Source organism: Pocillopora damicornis, chromosome 8, assembly GCF_964200805.1.
Source record: "Pocillopora damicornis chromosome 8, jaPocDami1.2, whole genome shotgun sequence".
Taxonomy (NCBI): domain Eukaryota; kingdom Metazoa; phylum Cnidaria; class Anthozoa; order Scleractinia; family Pocilloporidae; genus Pocillopora; species Pocillopora damicornis.
Genome location: NC_142677.1, coordinates 11,745,725 through 11,766,337, shown reverse-complemented (window position 1 = coordinate 11,766,337; position 20,613 = coordinate 11,745,725). Strand labels below are relative to the sequence as shown.

Sequence of the window (20,613 nt, the reverse complement as noted above, 5' to 3'; positions counted from 1 at the left end):
CTTCTCGAAACTACTTTGACATTCAAAAGAGAAGTATGGAAAAAAAAAGAAAAAGAAGACAGTTTGATTAAATTAGATCATGGCCAACTCATGATTGACTTAACGGACTGAGCTAATCCAGTTGTCATCTTAATTCAGGTTTGCATCATCTTTATCTCAGTGGCTGGCATTATAACGTTTTGAATATTGGAGTCAGTGATTTTCAGTTTGAAAAGTGTTTCTTAATAAGCGTTTCATTATGATCAGAGGGTTAGTTCTGTTTGTAAGCATCATCTTCGCTCTTAGGTAAGTGTTAAAAGAAATAATATTTTAAAACATGAACAAAAACCCGTATGATCCTGATGCAATCTTGATTTCTTTTCACCGGAGGATGGTTAGAAGCGTTGCTGGAAAGCATTCTGGGAAACACAATCTGGGACAGAAAACGCCCATTCATCACAATAAAGCGCGGCAGAGCGTAATAAAAAAGCAAACAAGTAAGGTCAAACAAGGAATGTTTTGTTACTACGTTACTAACCTGAAAAGGATGATACGAACATCATCAAAAACTGCCGGAGTTTACAAAGTACGGTATTTGTGTCTAGTTGGTAAAAAATTGAGGTTAAAGATGAAGATTCGCCAACGAATAATATGGCCTGGAGAGAAGTCGATCATTCATTCTTTTTTTATGGTTACATGCCAATTGAAATAGCGTGAATTTTACTCATTTTTACTGAGTTTGTTTTCAAGTTCAAGAAACTTGGTCGTTTGATGACCAAAGGTTCTAAAATTTCAGCACTTTTAGGAAAAGGAAATCTAACGCTACTTTCGTAAAACTTGGAATAATTTTGGAAAATACAACAGCGTTTCATGAAATATTGTGCACTAGATGTAGTGAACTCCAACCGAAGTGAGTAGTTACTCTTTATCGTTATCCATTTCTGAGCTAATTCTTTGTTTTCTGAATGCCTTCATGTATTTGCTAAGGAAAAAGGGGAATAATTTTTTTACTGTATTTCCAACTAAATTAAGCAGACAATTGCGGTCCGACGAAATGTCATGGACGAACCGTCAATAGTGTTATACGTCGATTGTAATCCTAGCTTCGCTATTTGGTGCGATAATGGTCGGTACGCGAACCTTTCCGAATAGTCGGGAGGGCAAAGGGTCACCCGTAACTACTTGAGCTTATTGCCTATTGCTAATAAGGTTGAGTCCAAGGTAAGTTCTCTCTGCGGTTTTCGAGGAACGGATACATTTTCGGAGGTGTAATGTGATCAACACAGCGGACAGACGTTTAGGTGTGTGAGAGCATTGAAACTAGACCACACGATATATTAGATTCAGGCCAAAGAACCTCATTGCAAATTGGATGGTCACGGTGTTTCAAAAATTCCAAAACAAAATGGTGAATGAACAGGAAAAGTCTCAAACTTTTCATTTCCCACCTTTTGTTTTCCGGATCCATATGAGTATTCCAACTCATTTTCAGTAATTGCGTGTAACAGTGATTGTCTCTTACATTTTCCTACAAAATTTCTCTCTGAGCATGCCTGACGATGGACCGCTGTGTTGGAGTAACGCGATTGCTTTTATTGCCGTCAGTCAATGACAAGATGACAGAGCTGAATAACTTCTGGGCATGCGATATTTTGAGTCGTTTCCATGCTTGATTTTCCATTCTGTTTCTTCAAGGCGTTGCTTCCCTTGTTGCTTTCCTTTAGAATCTCTAGAATCTTTGTACGCCCCCTTTAAATTTCCAAAATTCATTTTCGTCTTTAAAACACTGGAAATAGGAAAATACCTGGGTTTTAAATGCCAGCCCCTTTTTTCCCCGCAAATTTCTCTGAATAATGAACCTCGTGCACTTGAGTCCGTGTCATTGATCGCATACCTGTGACGTAGCATTTCATGATTCAGCTCTGCCTGACACGATCGAGTCACTTGGCAACTATATGGTGATTTTTTTAGATAAAAAGGACCTTTGTTAACGACCTCCCTTCTCCTTGTCCTTCCAGCTCCCAACTATCTGACAGGATCAGATAACGTACCTGCTGGAATGACCAACGTGAAGCAACCCGGAGGTTCCTTAACTGCTGCTGTTGGAGATGGAAAAACTGACGACACATCGGCCATTCAGGCCATCGTTAAACACGTTGCAGGTTCCACAAACAACAAGGTTTTTTTCCCTCGTGGTGAGTACCTGGTCAGCAGTGATATTACTGTAAGTGGCTCAGTGGAATTGCATGGAACCCAGAGTGGTATTGCAGTTATCAAGGCGTCGATTCCATATGCCATAGAAATACAGAATGCTTCACCAGTAAAGCGTGTTTCACTGAAAAATCTGTATTTCGACGGAATTCTTGTAGTATTTGATGGTCAAACTAAAGGGCCATCATCTACAGGTGACATTACAATAGAGAGCTGTGTATTCTTTTCATCGGTAAGTCCAACTGCAAGCAACGGACGGAAACGGCAACTGGTGATGATGGAGCTTGGAAACAGTCGTGTTTACAAAAACGTCTTTTTACGTGATTCAGGTGCATATGGAGTTGCTTCCAGATTTAGAAGTACTTTGAGCGTTTGGGTAATTGACAACGTATGTGGACTTGAGCTAAGTAAACTAGAGTGGTTGTCTTCCAAAGTTGAGCCAGTATCCCATTGGCGAGATCAAAAACAGAAATTAGAGTTCCTGAAGACTCGTTACAATCTTAAATCTGACCAAGGCTACTTTAAAAGTTGTCTTTATGACCAGTGTGACAGAAAAATGAAAATAGCGGAAAATATATTCAACGGAAGTCCCAATACCGGAAAGCATAGAGACCACGCCATGTACCTGAAAGGGTTTGATAACATGGAAGTGAAAAGCAATTATGTCAGAGGTTGGCCTGCGAATCCATCAGGTGGTATCAAAGTTCGAAATGGAAAAAATCTTTGGCTTGCTCGTAATTACGTCGACGACACAGGCATTTTGTTGTATTCACACAGAAAACGCAAGGCCTGTCTTCATGATGGTCTCAAGAACGTGATCGTCTATGGAAATCACCTGGTACAGCGAACGAGACCAGGCAGACGAGAAAGCAGTTTAAGCTATTATGAGCCCCACTCGGTTGGAAAGGATGAGAATATCAAGTACTCTGCTAACGTATTTGAGATCGTTGGGTTCAGTAACCCGACTAAGTACAGATGCATTTGGCTGACCAATGGTAATCCGTCTCAACATCATGTGTACAAAGACAACGTGTATCATGGGACTTCGACGACTGTGAAGCTGCAAGCGAGGGGAGGTACTCCATCATACGAAACAAGGGACATCGACCAGAAAATCAAAGATCTGTACAACTATCCAGTATACAAACTAGACATTCCACCTTATTAAACTATGTACTTGCACACATTATCAGAAAAGTTGTAAAAGTTAACCGTTCACGCTCTAACATCAGTATACAAGTTCTTTGCAGCACTTGAGACATCTTGTACTGGCTGACATAAATTACCAAGTCGATGTGCTATAATTTCGTCTCATTTAAAATTTGGTGGCGTGCTTTTCATCGATATTTTATTTAAGGTATTTTTCGCCAATAAATTTCTTTGCAGTAAAGGCACTTTACGGGGGTTGATATGGTACCTGATAAGGAACCAACCATCATCTTATTTGACGATACCTTCCAATAAGGATTCATACATGTCACTGATATCTCTAGTGTAGCCAATACACATATAACTAATTCAAACTTATTTTATTTCAGGAGTAGCAAGCAGAGTAGGCGTAATTTTCAGGCGAGCGAGTGTTCAGTGTTTTCTTCGCAAAAATTACAGTCGCCATATTTTATTTTAAGGACAGCGGAAGGCTGGGGATAGAAATAAATTTGTACCAAAGGGGAATGAATAAAACTTTCGTTGTTTTTTGTTTTTTTGTCTTTTCGCCTTTCCCCGCCCCCTTCCCCCTGATAACGTTACCTCGCTCTAATTAAACGCCTGCGCGCACTGCAAGCTATTTCAGGAGACCATAAAAGAGTCTATCAGCATGAATGATACAGACTTCAGATCAGTAGGTTTGATTTATATCTCTTGTATTGCTTTCCTTACCTTCCATCCAACTGAAAGATTATTTGAAATATCAAGAATTTCTTCCGCCAGAGTTTAAGATGGAAATTTTGAGCAACTGCAGAATACCCTGCCACTTTGGTCCACCACATTTACCTGTGTCGGGATAGATCGAGGCATAACACAATAGACTCTCTTCTTATTCACTGACATGTAAATGAGTGGCAGGGTATTCTGCAGCTTAGCCGGAAATTTATTAGAGTGATCGAGATGCATAATTTTACACAACAGTATCCTTGATATTTTTTTTCTGGCATATTTCAACATTTTAGTCACTATCCTGAACAGAGTCTTCACTCGATCTTTAAAATATATTCTTGCACCATTTTTGTGTTACTGTTTTTCTTCAGCCATTGAATTTCACTAGAAAGCGAAAACTTATGCAAAACAGATAAAACCGTGCAATTTAAAAGTCAAATGATACTCAAGAGAGATGACGTAATGATTATTTTGACTTATGATTGTCACGTTGTTTTACTTTGGAAAATTATTCAAAATTCATGTTAAACGCCCCTCAGAAACACTTGAGCAGAAAAATATAAGGCGGAGCTTCAGATCGCATCTGAAAGAACGAGGACGGAAAATTATTAATTTAACGCGTATTGAAGGTATGTTAAAAATAGTTTATCTTCGATGAGGAAGATTGTAGCAATTTTGAAGTCAAAACTTCTATATCCGGATATACCTGTCGCCAATATTCAACAGATAATTTCTACTAGTTGATGTGCATAACGCTGTACATCCGGTATACATGTACTAACTTTGGAGTGACAAACGAATCCCACTTCCTCAACTTACAAAGATTAAACAAACCGACATAAGAGCTAATCCTCAATAAATCGGAACATTCGCTGATCGTTTAAGTTTCGAGCTAGTTTTTGTTTTAATTCCTGATCAAGAATAACATCGAGTCTCACGCAAGAGAATTGCGTACTTTCCGTTCTTCGAGTTTAACCCGGTTGTAACACTTGCAGTTCTTGCGAAACGGAAAATATCGTACATCGAAAAACTCTCGAGCCGAAAATATCAGAGAGCAAAAGGAGATTCATAGAATAGCTTTGAATCAAAACCGAAATATCCTTAAATCAAACTAATGTCACTTACGGTTGAAAGTAATGCATCGACAAATAATTAGGCACTAAAATTAAATTGCTTGAAAGTGCCTTGTTATCGAGCAAGTTTAGCTGTTTTGTATTGAGCTGAGTCCAGCGGTAGGGGATGAGTGCGTTTAAAAATGCTATTCGCGTCATTTTAATTTTTCCCTCTCAAGAGGAAACATTACATTCTCTCCGTTTCATTTTCTATTTTTGATGCCAGGAATTTCATAATGACAGAAATCAGCTTGAATTGTTTACCTGTTGGAATGACATCAGTGGGGAAGAATGTCTATCCAGTCCTCAACACGTTGGATAAGTCCGATGATAAAGGAAATGACGTCACAACTGAGAATTTTGAAGGTAAATATTAATAAGACGTGACTTTCTGCATCGGAAGTGATCGCATTATTTTTACGTTTTGAACAAGAGTCTAGGAAGGCCTGTACATATACTACGAGATAGTGTGGACCTCCGCCGACCAAAAAAACTCACGCGTGTCCTCGCGTGCCTCCTCTCCCACAGTCGTGCACCCGCTCTTGGCAAAAGTCTTTGATTTTCCGTTTAAACCATTTCCCTTTTTTCACAAATTCTAAAGCATGTAAAGTTCTGGGTTTGGTAAAAATAAGATTGTCTTCGTATTCACTGCCAATTTTTTATTTATTTATTTTTTTACATCTCCTTGAACCCTATAAACATGACATGAAGAAAGTGTCAAACCTCTTAACCAGACAAGTGATTTGCAATACTGCTTCATAGTTGCAATACAATGAATTAGCCTCTCGAAACCAAGCATGTATCGCAATTAAAAGCTGAACTCTGACAAATGCTGCATAATTGGATAAACCAGCGGCCCCTCAAAAAACATCAAACACGATTTGGCACGCTAATGTAAAGCTGAGCTGCAAAGTGCACCTTTTGCTGAAAATAAGTAAGAAGTAGGTATTTTACCTTCGATATGGCGCTGATGTGAAATTATACTATTTCACAGTTTATCAAAAACCGTCTTTTGATCAATTTTATCTCATATTTTTTCATCAGGAGTTGATCCATGTCTACTGACGGGCTACCGTGAAATGGATGGAAGCACAAATGAGCAAGAAGAGGTGGAAGACTTGGAGGCCTCTGCTCAGGATTTCAACCTTGCACATGAGGAATTGGGATTTCAGGACGAATTGGGCTTTCTGTATCTTCCAATCAATCTACGCGCAATTTTTGATGGGTGAGAAAAAGACTTAGTTTTTATCGTCCAAATTCACTAGTTACTTTGTGTTAGTGGTAATGATTTGTAACTTCGAACCTTTCTGCCATTTGGAATGTCACGTGATCGATGTAAATTCCAAGGAGATGTGTAGTAGGAAATGTAGTCATAGAAAGCTCTAGTTTACTCAAGAATCAACGCAAAGACATTCTTCTCTGAGGCCTTGTTTGTAAAGCTTGGACAATTTTTACGACCGTGATCTATGCCAGCTATGAATTCAATCGAAGCGGTCGCCGTTAAAGCGGCTTATAATGGGTGAGTAGCTCTCTCTTATGCGGCTTATTTTCATATTTAGCGGACGCTAAATTCATACATTTCACTTCAATATTTGTCGAACTTAATTTATTATTTCTACTACGATTAGGACAATAATGGTTTTGTCCATGGAAAATCGAATAACTCTGGAGAAATTCTGCGATGAAATGCGAGATATATTCAGATTTGGCGAAGAAGACGAATTCACTATGAAATGGCTAGACGAAGAAGGTTAGTGGATGAGTGTTCCTTCGAAACGGTGCGATCTAAATAGGATTCTATATTGATACGCTACCGATCACATCACTTTAAATTTGGCCTAAAAGGCTTGTAGTGATGTTGTAACAACATTTATATTGAATCGTGCTGAGTTCTAAGAAGCTCAATAATTTGGAAAAATTCGCTCGCAGGTTTCGTCTGGAGTGGTTTCTAAATAAACATTTTTATCGATCCCACGATGTCGAAGCTGACCATATTGCCTAGAGTAATATATTTACAACTTAATCATTTTTTTAAGGCTTAATGCGAATGACTGAAGAAACGAAATCTCTCGTTGGAATTTCAGGTTTTAATTTTCTCGAAATAAAAAAAAAACATTTTTATGTCTAGTAACATCAGCTTTGTAAATTTCAAATTGATTGATGACGCGCTTGTAAGAGAGTTATCTTCCAAAAAAGTCTCCCTCGACCACAGAGGTTTTAGCGAAATTAAATTTAATTCGCGCTTTGAGAAACTCTTTGTCATTAGGAATCACTTAAATCTTGCCCTTCGGCTTTGGTCTTGGTAGTCAAAATTCCCAGACACGTACATGTGTTGCGAAGGGAAAAAAGTTGGGAGACCAGATAGGAAAAATTTGCATATCGAGATCATCATTGTTTGGTCGGCTTGGCGAATTTGTCTGTTTAGTAACTTAACATGTTGACTTATTGCTGATATCTCCTCAACGTGAATGTAATTGGTAACTAGTCAGTGTTCCCTCTCTATTGATCAACCTCTTGGTAAATAGTACAATTGATAGAGTGCTGTTTAGTGAAGTGTTTGAGTGTTAGAGTGTGATTGTTAAATAAATACCAAAGAAATCACCTTTGTCACATACGAATCCATAACATGGTCTACAGTAGCTCCTAACCAGTGAGGTCTCTGTTAGTGGCAGAGGATTCGACTGTAGAATGATTGCATTTGAAGTGCAAATCCTTGTGAAAAATACAGGTGTTTTCTTGTCCTGCTCTTACGACAATTTAATTAATATATTCTATCAAATTATGTTAAAGATTATTTGTAACCATGTGTGTCTTTTCTCATTAGGCGACCCATGTACTATTTCAACTCAAGTAGAACTTGATGAGGCAATAAGATTATATGAACTTAACAGGGATTCTGAGCTTGTTGTTCATTGTAAGTACTCACAGACTATAGATTATGTGTGATAGTCTTTTCTGTGTAATTAACAGGGCATTATTGTGTTGAAGCAATATAAGTTATATACACAGCTCTTAAGTCTCACATATTAAGCATGAGACTTAAGCAAACAAATTCAATCTATGATATCATGCTGGAACTCTTATTTCTCACTCATTTAAGATTTTTGATTTGAACTGTTGATTTTGAGGTACATTTATAGCAAAGTGCTGCTTTAGTTAAGTTCCCACTGATTAAGTCTTATTTTAAATACAATCTACTCCTTGATATCTTAGTGCTCATTTTGAACACTCTCCAACATTGGGAGTTCTTGCATGTTATCATTTTTTCACAATTTTCCATGAGAGCATGTCAGCATGTGCTATACCTCCTTGAGGATGTCCATGGCTTCACAATCCAAGGCTTTGGGGCAAAAATATATTTCTCATTTTTTTGCCAGTAAACTTCTACTTAATGGGAATAATTTTATTCCTCTTTACTCTTCAGTATTTAAAGGTATTCCAGACGAACCAGGTCGACTATGTGATGGTGAAACAAGTGAGTGATAAAAACCTCTTTCTAACAAAGTTTTGGTCTGAACTGTAAGTGCTGTAATGGACAAGTTTTTTTTTTGCATTTGATCTATGGCTTAACTCTTCAACTCCAAAGATCTGATTGATTACTCTCCCTACTGGCTAGTATACATTCCTTGTTAATTAGTTACCAGAATTTGGTATTAGATCAAGATAACAACTTCTACCTGAAAAGTTTGAGTATTTTCATTACCTGTTTGCTAGGTAATGTATGGATATTTTATAAAAAAGTTACATTTTGATCACGCCGTCAAAGGGATAAGATTATGAAGCATGCAAGCTATGAATCAAGATGTACATTGTAAGGAGTACTCATAAAGGTGTAAATAATGATACAGAATGAGAAGACAAGGTTACCTGGTAGTAAAATATGTTTTATAGCTCTTCCATGTGTCTGACAGGTTTGGAAAATGATTTTTAGTCACTCAAAATGGTGTCAAATGACTGACACTAAAAGCAAAACCTGTCAATTTTTTAATCTCTGTTCATTTGTTAACTTGTTATAACAGATAATTGAAAAACAAAGATTGAATTTTTGTGCCTCTGAAAATTTGGAATATGTCTAACAGCTTTAAACTTATGTCAGTCATTCCTGAATTGACCAATCATAGCTCAGGTTACTAGAATATCAGTAACAAGGACTGACAACATTCTTTTTCAAGATTACCATTTTACCGTTGATCAAAGCAGACATACACCTGACAAGGTTCAAACCATTCCCTGCCAATACCAGCTGTAATGTTAATACAAATGAATAGCAAAGATAATTATGAGCAAAACTTTAAGCAAAGTTGTAGTATCCATGTATTCCCTCTGGGTTAATAGTGCCATATCCTTAGTCCTCAGTGCCTAGGGTGGTGTGTGAAGTTTTATTCCTGAACTGGTCATTAAGATGTGCTTTTGGGAAAAACATTTCTCTCAAATGTTTTTAGAAGGAATACATGTGAGCAATATTCTCTGTATTATTCTTCTGAACTTGAAATACATACATGTGTATGTACATGTAAGCTCCAAAATTATGGGCCGTTCGGCTTGCAATCAGACATTTGATTACCATGACAGTGCATTCCTTTCTTTTTATATTTTACCTTATAACTTCTAACAAATTGTATCTAGCTAATTTCCAAGAGCACTAAATATTTTTTCTGTGATTAAGAGTAACATTCTCTCCAAAGGCTACCATCATGTTAATGTTCATTAAGTGGATAACAAACTGTAAGAACCAATGCACTTACATGTACAAATTAAAGCCTTGTATTTTGCTTGGAAGTGATGTTTAAAGTATGTCACATTCAAAAAAGTATTTGCACTACTAACATTATTTGATAACTGGATGATAATTTGCAAGTCTAATTAGAACTTTGCCTTGCCACTTCAAAAATATTAACTTTGGATGTATTGAATTTTTAGGTAAAAATAGTGTTATTATAAAATTGAAAGTAGTCTGTTTTAGGGTAATTTGATTCAAATTGTTCAAGAGAAGATATTTCAATCAGAATATTACCAAAATTGTTGTGTATTTCTGTAAAGAAAACAGGTCTTGTGCTAGCTTTTAGAGGTTTTAGTATTGTTACTGTCTTTCGATAATAACAAGGCTATCACTATGTTATCACTAAATCTCACAAAAGTACAAAAAATTATTGCAAATCTTTAAGGAAAATTAAATTCTTTGCAGTCATTTTTTCCTGGCTTAATTTTCACTTGTACTGTTATTAGTGTTTTGACAAGAAAGCCAGACTACATATTGAATTTTGTAACCTTTTGTTACTTAAAACAAAAGATAATTATTATTTATTATCAGTAAATCATGTTCCTTTTTGTGATTGGTCAGTGGCTGATTGTGGTACACATATCAGCAGGTTCCACCTTGTGTTTGGTACATAACTTGTACATTTTAATATTTAATTATGAATAGCAATTGCCAAGAAGAGACATTTTACTGGTCCTTTGGCAAAAAAATTCTATCAACGACCAGTAACGATTGTTTGCTTTCATAAATGTGTGAAAGAATAAATTAATGTGGTTTTGATAATTTAATTTCTAAGCATAACTTGTCAACTTCTGCCATTAACAATCAGAAGTTTAGTTCCATGCCATAAATATACCACTCAGTGCAAGGCATTTTGAGAAATTTTTGGTTTTTGATTTTGAGTTTTTAGTGGATTTGCTACGAATGGATGGTATTCTTAAAATTAATGTTTGAACAAGATTTTTCTTGAGAAATGCTAAGTGTTTGGTACCTGTGGAGAAGCATATTAACTGTAAACGGTCAACCATCTCAAGGATTCAACACCGAAGAATACTATTCAAGAGTTTCTTTTGAATAAGTTGCAGCAATCAGCTTATTTATTACAGGTTTTAAACCAGTTGTTGCTTTGTTCAATTTTGAATGTGGACAAAAGGATTGAAAGGATTGTATTTTATAACTTAAAAGAACTGGTAAATGGAATCAGATGTTTTATCAATATCTGGCTTGTTTGGAGCATGTGTAGAAGAAGAATATGAGGCCCAAAAAGCAAATCAGAAATTTGGCTTCATCCGACAAGCTTCTGCTCGCTTCTTCCGTTCCATTAAACGTGCGCACAGGAACATTTCTGGAAGTCTAAGTTCTTTGTTGACACGGCAAAATAATGAAACAGAGGAATCACATGGATCAGAACAACAAACTTCCAGCAGTGGTAGAAAAGCCAGACATCCTCATTCTGTTGCATTTGGCGAAGAATTCAAAGTATTAACTGTCTCATCTAGGATAGGTAAACACTTTCCTGATTGTAACCATTTTGCTAAATTCATTTGTGAATTCGCATCTGTTCACTGCACACAACAAATTTAGTGTGGCATCATATCAGCTGCCACAAGTTTTTTTCAGCGACATCTCTTGGAAATATTCCTACTACATGAAGTATGTTTTGCTGCTTGAAGTTATTAGAACATAATATCAGTTAATTTTCTTCCCTACAGGAAAAGGATTAAAAAATGATTATAAATTGAAAATGAAAAATGAAAAACATGATCATTTTGCATTATAAAGCATGCTTTCTTCAGATTCAGTCCTAAGAACGTACTTTGTACATGTACAGTACATGATTCTACAGGTTCATATAAATTCTTGCATGAACTGATGTAGCATTTTAGCCCTGTAGCAAGGGGATTTTGTTATTGTCATGCTGATAATATTGCATAATATATAAATATTTAATTGACAACATGTTGTTTTTCAGTCGCTCAGATGCGACTATCTATCTTTTTGGAAGAAAATTATTTTCTTAGTTTGAGTGGGCTTGAATAACTTAATTAATATAGAGATGGAATGAAAATGAAGCATGTTATTTCTTTTTATGTTATGTAAATTCTGCTGCAAATTGATCCTAACTATTTTCTTTAAAAAAGAAATAAGTGAAAATTCAGTGTTCAAATCATGAATTATGGGAAACTACCCATGCTAGAGAGCCATGAAATTTAATTGTAAATAAGATAGGAAATGCCATCGTTGCATGATCATTGTAGCATTATTGTGGAACTAACTTCTTGACTGCAGATAATGGAAAAATTATCCTTCATTTTATAGTGATCAAGCAATAAATTTAAAAAATCAATTACCATGGTGACTTAATAATAAGAAATGTATTTGAAAGTGATCTTTGCAGTAATTATTTTCATATATTTACACTCATTAATAAGAGTTGACATGATTAGTAACAGCAAGACTGAGAGAAAATGGTTTGAATCTGAGGTGAACTGCTTATTTTATTGAGTATCTTGTCGTAAGCCACAGGTCAACAAGACAAAGCTTTTGAGAAGCAAGGGGGTGTCATTATTAAAGTCAAAAGTGAAGAGCTGTTGTTGTATAATTAATTTAAAATGTAGAGTTGAAAGTTTGTTTATAAATATAGATTGGTCAGTTGTTTTTGTTATTAACTGTAAGATTCAACAGTTAGCTGATTAAAATATTTTTGTGTTTTTATTGCTTAGGGAATATCTACAGACGAGGAGCAAAGAGATGGAGAAAGATCCACAGAGTTAATGGTCATTCATTTGTGGCAAAGAGATTTAGTCGGGTGAGTTGACTTTGCTTTGGTCAAAACTTAATGTTAATCCATTAACTTCCTAGAACTGATTTTTAATTTTCCCTTCTAACTGCTACATATTTCCTTGTAAATTAATTATTAAGAATTTGGTGATAGATCAAGATGACAACTTTTACTTGATAGGTTTGAGTATTCTCGTTATCAGTTTGCTGTGTAATGTATGGATGTTAGTAGGAGAAACTGCATGTTCATCACTTTTGGGAGTTAATGGGTTAAATTTTGCTTTGTGTAACCTCTTGGAGTATGGAATGTATGACCACCACATTTGTTAGAATGGATGCTACCTTGAGACTCTAAATTGATTATATTTATCTTTGTTTCAGCTTGCAGCTTGTTCATTTTGTTCAGATAGAATTTGGGGACTTGGTAGACAGGTATTCAATAAGTGCTGTGTTCAATAAAGCAATATTTAATAGAGCAAGCAAAGAAATTCAGTATTGTGCTTTACTTTTGAAGTTTGTGTACACCCTAGCATTAATTCATGATTGTGAATTTTCCTTGTTTTATTCTTGTGCCACATTTGACCTAACCTCATTCAATTCTCTTGTAGGGTTACAAATGTCTTGAATGCAAGCTAGTTGTTCATAAAAAATGCCACAAGTTGATAAAGATCCAATGTGGGCAACAACCAGTGAGTTACTTGAGGATGACTTAACTTTTTGTATTAAGTGATGTTTTAAACTTGGCATAGTTTGTTATTTGCCTTTCACTAATTGTTTTTTATTCCTTTAGCATCCATCAAGTCAAACAATTCATTCATCACTCCCTCCCATTGGAGCAGTGGGCACAAAACTTCCCCCAGCAGAGGAAGCACCAGGACCCAAAAGAAGTAAGCAATATATTTTTTGAAACTTTAAACTTTTCTTCCTGGTAGTTTCTATTTTCAGTTTGTCACTTCTTGAATTGCAATTTTATGCTGAATGCTTTCATCGGAAGGCATTTAAACATACTCTTTGTGCACAAAATTCATAAAAGATAATTAATAGTGGAGAAAGAAAAAATAACTCCCATTTTGCCTTTCACTATTTTTGAAATAGCCTATCCTCATCTCCAACCCATCCTACTTCTGAAAGTCCTGGAAACTTACAAGACCCTTTTGGGGCTTATTAGTGCAATTATATATATATATATTAACCACCTAATGATGATGCTGAATTTTGGTATTGTTCCTCTATAACTGATACGTGTGTCATATTTTAACTATTTTCCAGTCTAGAAAATTTAAATCTCCTAAGGCAGGATTATTGTTTGACAGGCGCTGAAAATTAATTTGTTTCATTCTCAATATTTCTTTCATATATGCAGCGAGAAGTGACAGTCCAGCAACTCGTAAGCGAGGCCTTGTTACTGTTGATTATTCACATGGATCCAAGGCTAAGGAGGCATCATCTGGAAACAATTTCTTGATTTCACTGAATGACTTTACTCTTCTCAGAGTGATAGGAAGGGGCAGCTATGCTAAAGTTTTGTTGGTGAGTATCATCCTCTAAACCTCCTCAATATATTTACAATATACTGGGTGGAAATTTATTTTAAACATTCCCAAGTGGTTGCGTTGGATATAAATTTTTGAGTGATAAGAAACAGCTTTTTTGATGACAAAATTTTGTTCAAAGATGACAACTTGTTTATACTTTTTCAAGTAAGAAGTTGTATACATGCATAATACATGTGTATATTTGTGGTCAGCTTGAGTGGTGATTGAAACAAACAACTCTACAGTTGTTTAGTATTGTTGTGCTATTAGTCTTTGCCTCAGAAAAATTACCCTTCAACATTGAAAAACAGTAAGCTAGTTCAAACATACTAATGAAGCAGACATGAATATGCTTATATGTAAATATGCAAAATTTATACAGGGATTTTGTGAAAGTTTATACACACCTACGCCTGTATCTATGTGCATTTTAAGTGTATTTTGTTGTTAACATACACATAAGAGGAACATCCTTAAAGGAAACAATAACTGCTGTCCTGCAGTGCTTTGGATAACCAGGGGCTTCCACTTTGTTCAGCCAGCCAGCCAACCAATCACCTCCCCTTGCAATTACACTGTTGTCAATACTCAAGTCTGCCTCCTATCTTTAGCACCTGGCAATGTACTCACCACCAAAGAGAAAATTTTAATTTCTATGAAATTTCTTTAAAAATAATAGTATTTTAAAAGCTCGCTGACAAATGTTTACTACTTTCTTCTCTACCAGGTCGAGTTGAAGAAAAATAAGAGAATATATGCAATGAAAGTTGTAAAGAAAGAGCTTGTTAATGATGATGAGGTTGGTGTTTATCCAAAAAGTGCATGTTTGTAGTTTTCTCTTGTTTTATGGCTTAGGTAGTGTAGATGATGACGCAAAACTCTAGATGCACTCAGTTGTGATAACAGTTATGCATGGATTGTGTTTTGGTTTCTTTGCAAAGGATATTGACTGGGTTCAAACAGAGAAACATGTTTTTGAACAAGCATCAAATCATCCATTCCTGGTTGGACTTCATTCGTGTTTCCAAACTGCTAGCAGGTACATGTGAAGAGATAATTAGTTGAATTTATGTAGAAGTACAGAGGATTACTAAAAAAATGGATACTTTTTTTAAAAAAAATTTAAATCAACTGTTTATTTTCTTGTAGGTTGTTTTTTGTAATTGAGTTTGTGAGTGGTGGTGATCTTATGTACCACATGCAAAGACAGAGGAGATTACCTGAAGACCATGCAAGGTAAACACTCTCTCAGTCATTCTGCAAACCAGGCTCTGCCAGTCATGTAGAAAGTTTTTTCAAATAAAGAGTGAATCTTACAGTCATTAAGTCTGTGTATCCGTCAGTTCGTCTGCTATTGAGTCCCAGATCTGGAAAGGCTGACATAGTCAGTTAAACAATCAGTTAAGTGACACATTAAGACAGTCAAAGAGAAGTGTGGATAGACAAACAAATAAATATTAGATCACAAGTGTTTTCACTCATGCAAGGCCTATTTCCCATATCACTCTGTATTGCACATTTTTTTTGCACCTTAGCCAGAGCCCAGTTGAAACATGGACCATATCTCCTACTGAACTTAAATACCTATTTTGGTTGACCCACACTTGGGTCACACTTATGCTTTGATTACTAAAGAAAGTGAGTTGTAAGAGGAAATATAAGTTATATTAATTCATGATTTATCTTAGGTTCTATTCTGCTGAAATTTCATGTGCACTCAATTTCTTACACGAAAGAGGTATGGCCCATTTATGTTACAAAAATTTGATGATTTCACTCACAACAAAGGCAGTGAAATTCTTTTTGTTTCTGTTCCTTAGTAACAGATGTGTGTTTCTGTTGTTAGGTGTGATTTACCGGGATCTCAAACTAGACAATGTTTTACTTGATTCTGACGGCCATGTGAAACTAACAGATTATGGAATGTGTAAAGTAAGTTCTCCCCCTTTTAAAAGAGCCTTCAAATCTGCCGTCTTTTCTTCTTGAAGGATGAAATAATTGTTTTGTAATCTTCGTTTCTTAGGAAGGTCTTCGTCCTGGTGATACAACAAGCACATTCTGCGGAACACCAAACTACATTGCGCCTGAAATTCTTCGAGGGGAAGATTATGGTATGTGGTTAGGTTCATAAGGTCTCCCGAACATGGTGGTCCATTACGATTTATTGTCAGTGTTACAGCGGTATTGGACGCCACCCAGGGATGTAACGTAGACCTGCCTCGTAACCTTTAGGCTGGCATGTCTTCTACTATTGAATTGGGTAAACTCATAGTAGAGTGAGTGACAGTGGTTATTTTCTTTCAACTTTTTTCAGGGTTCAGTGTCGACTGGTGGGCTCTAGGAGTACTCATGTTTGAAATGTTAGCTGGAAGATCACCTTTTGATGTTGTAGGAAGTGCAGAGAATCCTGATCAAAACACGGAAGATTACCTCTTTCAAGGTTTGCTTGTAAACAATTTATTTTTAATAATCGAGACCTGTGTCCTTAGCACTTGAACTTCCCATTACAAATTTTCTTTCAGTTTCGTGCATTATATGTTATTGAGCACCTTTTTTTCCGAGAATACATGTTTGTCCAACTGAGAGAATTATAACATTGATCATTTAACTAAATTGTTACACCAAACACAAACGACCCATTTTTGCGGACTTACCAATCACAATTGAAGAACGCCTCCTGAGTCTTGCATGCAGTTAATAACACCACAATGACCAGTTCTAACGAAGCAGATTTGCTTGTAATATTGGCCTGAAATGGAGAGTCATTTAGGTTCATGAAACGTCAGTTTATATTACAGACAACAGAGGACGATCACGCTTTACGAACAACCATTACTCACAGCTCAATCCATTTTCTGCATAGATTTTGTCTCATCTGGTCAACTCAGCTTGCAGTTTTAATATTAGACTCTCCAACACTTACACCCAATACGCCTTCATGGCAGGCGTATTTTCTAGCGAGAGAGTGCTTAATAGTCTGATCAAGTGCCAAAGCCGCCATATTGGATTGGTAAGATCGAGGAAAGCCATCCTCTCAACCAATCAGATACGAATCGACAAACGCGTCTTGGTCACTCGTGGTTTCCCGCGCTTGTTCTTACTTCGAGCTATCATTGGCTCCTATTATTCCCTTTCTGATTGGCCGTTATGATGGATTTTTTTTTTTTTTGCAATACTTAAACGTGAAGCGCTCAAATTTCTGCCAGATGCTGATGTTGGTTTTTACGTTCCTGTTTCCAGTAATTCTAGAAAAACCTATAAGAATTCCTCGATCCCTGTCTGTAAAAGCGGCTTCAATACTCAAAGGATTTCTCAACAAGGTGAGGTTATTTTAAAAATTTGAAAGGGGAAGGAAAAAACTAGAGAATCTTGCAATGACTTTGCTTGCCAACTTTTCTGAAAAGTATTTCCTCATCACAATCACCCAGTGTGGCGACGATTTCAAAAGGTTGTTGAAGCCTTCAACAACCTTTTGAAATCGTCGGGCGTATGAAGAGTAGGAAGTTTGTGAAAGGAGAGAGATTTCTGATTAACGAAACTGTGAAACAGCGTGTAATGAAGAAGTAGTATGATTAGGTGTTATGATTTGTGGTCAGGCGTAAGGAATTGTATTTCCTGTAGGCGAGGTATAACTCAAACGGGCAGATGTGCTTTTTATATTAATCGTTGCACGCCGTAGCAGTTAAGGGGTTGATGAGATTGTCTTTTCGTCTTGTTTGTTAGAATCCCATCGAACGTCTAGGCTGCCATCCTCAGACAGGATTTGCAGATATAACATCACATGTGTTCTTCCGGACAGTCGATTGGGAACAGGTTTGAACACCCTTCATAACTCATAATTTCCTGTTACCTCTTTCGCATTTCGTATATTTTCAGGAGGCTGTCCAATGAAGATTAAGGCCCAAACTAAAGACTTGTTGAGCTCCAGTGGACAGAAATTCTGTGGTTCGAGATTAAAAAACAGAACACTTCAAGTTCACTTTTTCAAGAACTAAAAGCTCATAATTGCGAGATTTAGCGCTCCCGAGACTGCTACTTTGACCCAGATTCAGTAAGCAATCTGGGGCTAATTTGCAGAAGAAAGTTATCGCCAGTTATCGGTCCCAAGAAGTTTCTTTGTTTGCATTGTGTACATTCAAGATCAAGATTTTAGCAGTTCTGAAATTAAACCTGTCCAATGAAATTTAGCAAAAGGTCTGAACTAGAATTTTGGCCTAGATCCACACGACTCTAAAATATAGCTTCAGGACCGTAGAGTTACCGCAAATTGCGTGAAACGGGCCCGTAGATTGTTCAAATTTTTAGATTGCTTCACGGATGGCGAAAGCAAACTTACCAATATTATTAATATTTGCACTTATTGTTGTTATTATTTTTGTTTTATTCAAACAGTTGGAAGCAAGACAAGTGGCTCCCCCGTTCAAGCCGATGATAGAAGATCAGTATGGACTGGAAAACTTTGATCCTCAGTTCACTAATGAACCTGTTCAACTCACACCAGATGACCCGTAAGTTGAACAAATTAACTTAACTTTGTACACAGTAATGATTTCTACATACGGAAACACTGACATAAATGGTATGGCAATTATGAATTAAAAGTGTGTTAGGTCACTGTATGTACAAGTGTCGGCAGGTGATTTATCTAGCCAAGTTGCGCTATTAAACAACTCATGCATGAGGGGAAAGACATTTATGAAATATTTAGGCAATCCAAGATGGCGCTAAACCTAGGAAAGGGGTGTTCATCTGTTTAAACATTTGAAATCACTTTTTTTTCGGAGAATGTGCTGTGAAACTCTTAAGATTAAATGGGAAGGAAATTTATATTCAGAATAATCCCTTTAAAAGTTTTTTCTTTTTCCTCTTTTCTGACGACAAAGATAACCAAGCGGGTATATATTTTATGTGATAGCTATCGAAGATTTGAGTAAGGTAAATTGGAGTACTGAAAACACTGGTTCATATTATACTTTTTCATCACAGGAAAATGCTCGAGACCATCGATCAGTCGGAGTTTGAAGGCTTTGAATACATTAATCCTCTTCTAATGTCCTCAGAGGAATGTGTATAATGGCTGCCTTCCAAGACTGGATAGCTTCATGTATAGAAATCAGTAGAGTCATTCTTGAAATTATATCTTTAATACCACTTATACACATTTACACTAACAGTTTACGTTCTGCGCAAGAAAGGGGGCGTGATCTTTTATCGAAGGTATCGCAAACGTTTGGTATCGGAATCATTCAGAATAACTGTAGCTCTGTGATTGGTTACAAAGTGCCCGAAGGGCTCTTCTCAACCAATCAAATAGGACTTCAAAATCAATCGCTTATTGATAATTTGCGCTTGATACCTGGCCAATAAATTGATTTCTTTTTGACTTTTCTATAAATTTGCTTGATTTGGTTTTGTGACTCAAAAACGAACAACTATGTGTAGCAGTTTTGTATACGGTAGATAACACATATTGACATGTGGTATTAGATGAAAGAAAGCTTGCGAAATACTTCATACTCATTTTCTTTCATACTTTAGAGGAATTTCTAATGTGTTACCTGTTCTCAGGTGACAAATGTATATAGTACGAATATACTTGGCAGAGGGTGCGGGAAAGATACTACATTTACCATACAATGCCATCAAATCCTAAAAAATGTAATTTTCTTAGAGATGACTTGCTAAAGGATAAAATTAGAATTGATATGTTATTTTACACGAATAAAATTGTAACGTAGTAAAGTAAAGTAAAGGCTGATTGGAGCAGCTCTATTTTCCGCCGTTAAAAATGAAACTTGGTAAGTTATACTCTTTTGTGCCCTAAAAAAACGCATTGTTGTATTGAGGAATATCTTAGTTTGGCTTTGTTCATGTGATACGTAGAGGATGATCTAACACCTGTAAATGTTTTGTGACTGGGCCATAAACGGGTTGTCATCGACCAAACCAGTAAAAATCAGAATCATTCTATGTGGGACTGGTCACGTGACCCTTGCTCTTGGTCCTGATTGGCAATCGAATCTGATTTAGTTTCAATGCGGGTAGGTGATTGAAAACAGGTCTATTTTCACTTATCACGTTTGAAATTTATTTATAATATAAGATCACAAAACTTGGCACTCATTATTGTGGGTTCGGTACAATAGGTAGGTAGGTAGGTAGGTAGGTTGCTCTAAAGTTTTGAAATTGTAAACAGTACTGGGAAATTGCATGCTATTTTTTATGCCGAGATATACAATAAATCAATTTGGTGAAGCTTCAGACAATGTCTTTAGTTTTTTGACCTCGTAGACTGTTTCTTATATTTCTCAGATCGTTTACATCTGGGTTTTACTTTGAACCGTGACGTTATCGAAAGACT

The 20,613-nt window shown here is 36.3% G+C and overlaps 2 protein-coding genes across 6 annotated transcripts; both read left to right on the top strand.

The window, feature by feature from the left end:
- Positions 1-110: 110 nt before the first annotated feature.
- On the top strand, positions 111-3,858 carry LOC149041381 (uncharacterized). 3 transcript variants are annotated; one of them, XM_089181132.1, is made up of 3 exons: positions 111-285; positions 370-476; positions 1,998-3,858. In XM_089181132.1, exons 1-3 carry the CDS (start codon positions 239-241, stop codon positions 3,356-3,358), a joined length of 1,515 nt encoding a protein of 504 aa, XP_089037258.1. In that variant the 5' UTR covers positions 111-238; the 3' UTR covers positions 3,359-3,858. The 3 variants fall into 3 exon arrangements, with proteins under 3 accessions (XP_089037258.1, XP_089037259.1, XP_089037257.1); XM_089181133.1 differs by having other exon boundaries at positions 114-285; positions 379-476; XM_089181131.1 differs by lacking the exon at positions 111-285 and having other exon boundaries at positions 312-476.
- A 699-nt stretch (positions 3,859-4,557) lies between these two features.
- LOC113682586 (protein kinase C iota type) lies at positions 4,558-20,513 on the top strand. Of its 3 annotated transcripts, XM_027199749.2 has the most exons (22): positions 4,558-4,694; positions 5,404-5,543; positions 6,222-6,402; positions 6,806-6,927; positions 8,002-8,091; positions 8,602-8,652; positions 12,660-12,745; positions 13,099-13,149; positions 13,326-13,406; positions 13,508-13,604; positions 14,081-14,247; positions 14,980-15,051; positions 15,194-15,291; positions 15,402-15,488; positions 15,941-15,990; positions 16,099-16,184; positions 16,276-16,363; positions 16,567-16,692; positions 17,493-17,572; positions 17,976-18,065; positions 18,645-18,760; positions 19,239-20,513. In XM_027199749.2, exons 2-22 carry the CDS (start codon positions 5,414-5,416, stop codon positions 19,324-19,326), a joined length of 2,037 nt encoding a protein of 678 aa, XP_027055550.2. In that variant the 5' UTR covers positions 4,558-4,694; positions 5,404-5,413; the 3' UTR covers positions 19,327-20,513. The 3 variants fall into 3 exon arrangements, with proteins under 3 accessions (XP_027055550.2, XP_027055551.1, XP_089037255.1); XM_027199750.2 differs by lacking the exons at positions 4,558-4,694; positions 5,404-5,543; positions 6,222-6,402 and adding an exon at positions 6,477-6,696; XM_089181129.1 differs by lacking the exons at positions 4,558-4,694; positions 5,404-5,543; positions 6,222-6,402; ... (1 more) ...; positions 8,002-8,091; positions 8,602-8,652 and adding an exon at positions 10,486-11,440.
- The last annotated feature ends 100 nt before the right edge of the window (positions 20,514-20,613 follow it).

Coding starts and splice junctions, on each gene's coding strand:
- LOC149041381 (XM_089181131.1), top strand. CDS start 317: ATGAACAAAAACCCGTATGATCCTGATGCAATCTTGATTTCTTTTCAC. Junction 477..1,997: donor CGTAATAAAAAAGCAAACAA/GTAAGGTCAAAC, acceptor TTGTCCTTCCAG/CTCCCAACTATCTGACAGGA.
- LOC113682586 (XM_027199749.2), top strand. CDS start 5,414: ATGACAGAAATCAGCTTGAATTGTTTACCTGTTGGAATGACATCAGTG. Junction 16,364..16,566: donor TCTTCGAGGGGAAGATTATG/GTATGTGGTTAG, acceptor AACTTTTTTCAG/GGTTCAGTGTCGACTGGTGG. Junction 16,693..17,492: donor GGAAGATTACCTCTTTCAAG/GTTTGCTTGTAA, acceptor TCCTGTTTCCAG/TAATTCTAGAAAAACCTATA.